Consider the following 1,948-nt stretch of genomic DNA (forward strand, 5'->3'; position numbering starts at 1 on the left):
AGGACTGCAGGGCCTATAGCGAGACAAGGATACAACAGCAACTTGCTGCTAGATGAGGAGGATATGGAGACAGCGAGGAGACAGAAAGAAGAAGAACAGAGAGAAAGAGACAGAAGGTCAAGAGAGGTGCTCGATAGAGAAGTGCTGCTGCAGCAGCAGCACCAGCTGCAGCAGCTGCAGCAGCAAAGACAACAAGCACAAGACGCAGAAAGAGTACAGAGACTCCGTGCAGCAGAAGACAGAGTAGGAAGGGAGGAAGAAGATAGACATACCTATCAGCAGCAGCAACAGCAGCAGCAGCAGCAGCAGCTCATGCTGCAGCAGCAGCTGCAGCTGTTTCAGGAGCGGCTGCAGCAGCAGCAACGACAAGCGCAGCAGCCTCAAGCAGAAAGACTGCAGCAAATCTATACGTCGGAGCAGCAGCAAAACACCCGCAGCAGCAACGGCAGCAGCAGCAGCAGCAGCAGCAGCAGCAATGCAGCAGCTGTTGAATCCATCACAGAGCGTGCACCTCGTATGTCGAGCTACGCGCAGCAGCAGCAGCAACAGCAGCAGCAGCAGCAGCAGCAGCAGCCGCAGCGGGCCAGCCGTCGGGATGAAGGCGGTAGACGGGAGTCTCTCAGACACAGCCAGCAGCAGCAGCAGCAGCAGCAGCAGCAGCAGCAGCAGCAGCAGCAGCAGCAAGTGGATGAAGACAGCGACCTAGCAGAGAAGATCGATAGTCTGCTGCTGTCCCTGCAGACGGTGCTGCCCCTTATCCGCAGCAGAGAGAGAAGCAGCAGCAGCAGCAGCAGCAGCAGCAGCAGCAGCAGCAACATGCAGCAAGTGCTTGGGAGAGCTTCTCCCTATAGCTCGACCCCTGAAAGAGAACAAACACCAGACAGCGGCACACCGCTCAGCAGCAGCAGCAGCAGCAGCAGCAGCAGCAGCAACAGCAGCAGCAGCAGCGGCAGACCTCCTGCGGTCAGGGGATCGCCTATCTTCCGCGCGAATACAGTTTCTGGAGTTGCTTCTGCTGCTGCTTCTGCATCAGCAGCAGCAGCAGCAGCAGCAGCAGCAGCAGCAGCAGCAGCACCTGCAGTGCAAGGAGGAATCATTCCTTCTGCTGCTGCTCTCTCCGGCTCCGCTCCCCCCCTTCATGCTGGTGGTTTTAATCTAAGAGACTATCGCAACAGCAACTTAACTGTCTCCTTTCCATCTGAAGCAGCAAGCAGGCTGCTGCTGCTGCTAGCCAGCAGAGAGGATGCTGCAGCAGCACTGCAGCAGCAGCAGCAGCAGCAGCAGGAGGAAGATGCTGCAGCAGATGAGGATGATGAAGACAACAGCGAAGACCAACAAGGAAACACAGCGGACCAGCAGCAGCAGCCAGCAGCAACAGGAATGCAGCAGCATGAAACAGATACGCAAACAGAGACGGCCGCTGCTGCTCTTACAAGCAGCAGCAGCAGCAGCAGCAGCAGCGAGAGCAGCAGCAGCGAGAGCAGCAGCAGCGAGAGCAGCAGCAGCAGCAGCGACAGCAACAGCGGCATTTTGGATGCCCCTGAAGCGACAGCTGAAGGACCCGCCACAGAGCAGCAGCAACAGCAGCAACCAGAGCAGCAGCAGCAGCAGCAGCAGCAACAGGAAGAAGAGCAGCAGGAGCAGGAAGAAGACGATGATGAGGAACAGAAACAAGGTGAGCAGCAGCAACAGCAGCAGCAACAGCAGCAGCAGCAGCAGCAGCAGCGCCGTCGGCTGTCCGCTGTGGATAGCCCAGCAGCAGCAGATGCAGCAGAAGAAGCAAAAGAAGAAAACGAAAAAGAAAAAGAAAAAGAAAACGAAAAAGAAAAAGAAAAAGAAAACGAAAAAGAAAAAAAAGAAAACGAAAAAGAAGAGGACGATGGTTTATTGGATTTGTTTACAGCAGCAGAAAACAAAGAAGAAATCCTCAGCTGGATAAAACAAACAA

At 55.4% G+C, this 1,948-nt stretch overlaps 2 protein-coding genes across 2 annotated transcripts in view; both read left to right on the forward strand.

The window, feature by feature from the left end:
• EMH_0042620 (uncharacterized protein) overlaps positions 1 to 19 on the forward strand; it is a gene marked incomplete at both ends in the record, with an annotated part of 2,130 nt that extends 2,111 nt beyond the window's left edge. Inside the window, one exon of the mRNA XM_013495760.1 lies at positions 1 to 19. Within this exon, the coding sequence (XP_013351214.1) occupies positions 1 to 19 (19 nt within the window).
• Positions 20 to 63: 44 nt separating this feature from the next.
• The window catches only part of EMH_0042630 (uncharacterized protein), a gene marked incomplete at both ends in the record, with an annotated part of 5,033 nt that continues 3,148 nt past the window's right edge, over positions 64 to 1,948 (forward strand). Inside the window, one exon of the mRNA XM_013495761.1 lies at positions 64 to 1,946. Coding sequence (XP_013351215.1) covers positions 64 to 1,946 — 1,883 coding nt within the window. The remainder of the gene's footprint in view (positions 1,947 to 1,948) is intronic.

This window comes from Eimeria mitis, genomic scaffold (assembly GCF_000499745.2).
Source record: "Eimeria mitis Houghton genomic scaffold, Emh_scaff1734, whole genome shotgun sequence".
NCBI lineage: Eukaryota > Apicomplexa > Conoidasida > Eucoccidiorida > Eimeriidae > Eimeria > Eimeria mitis.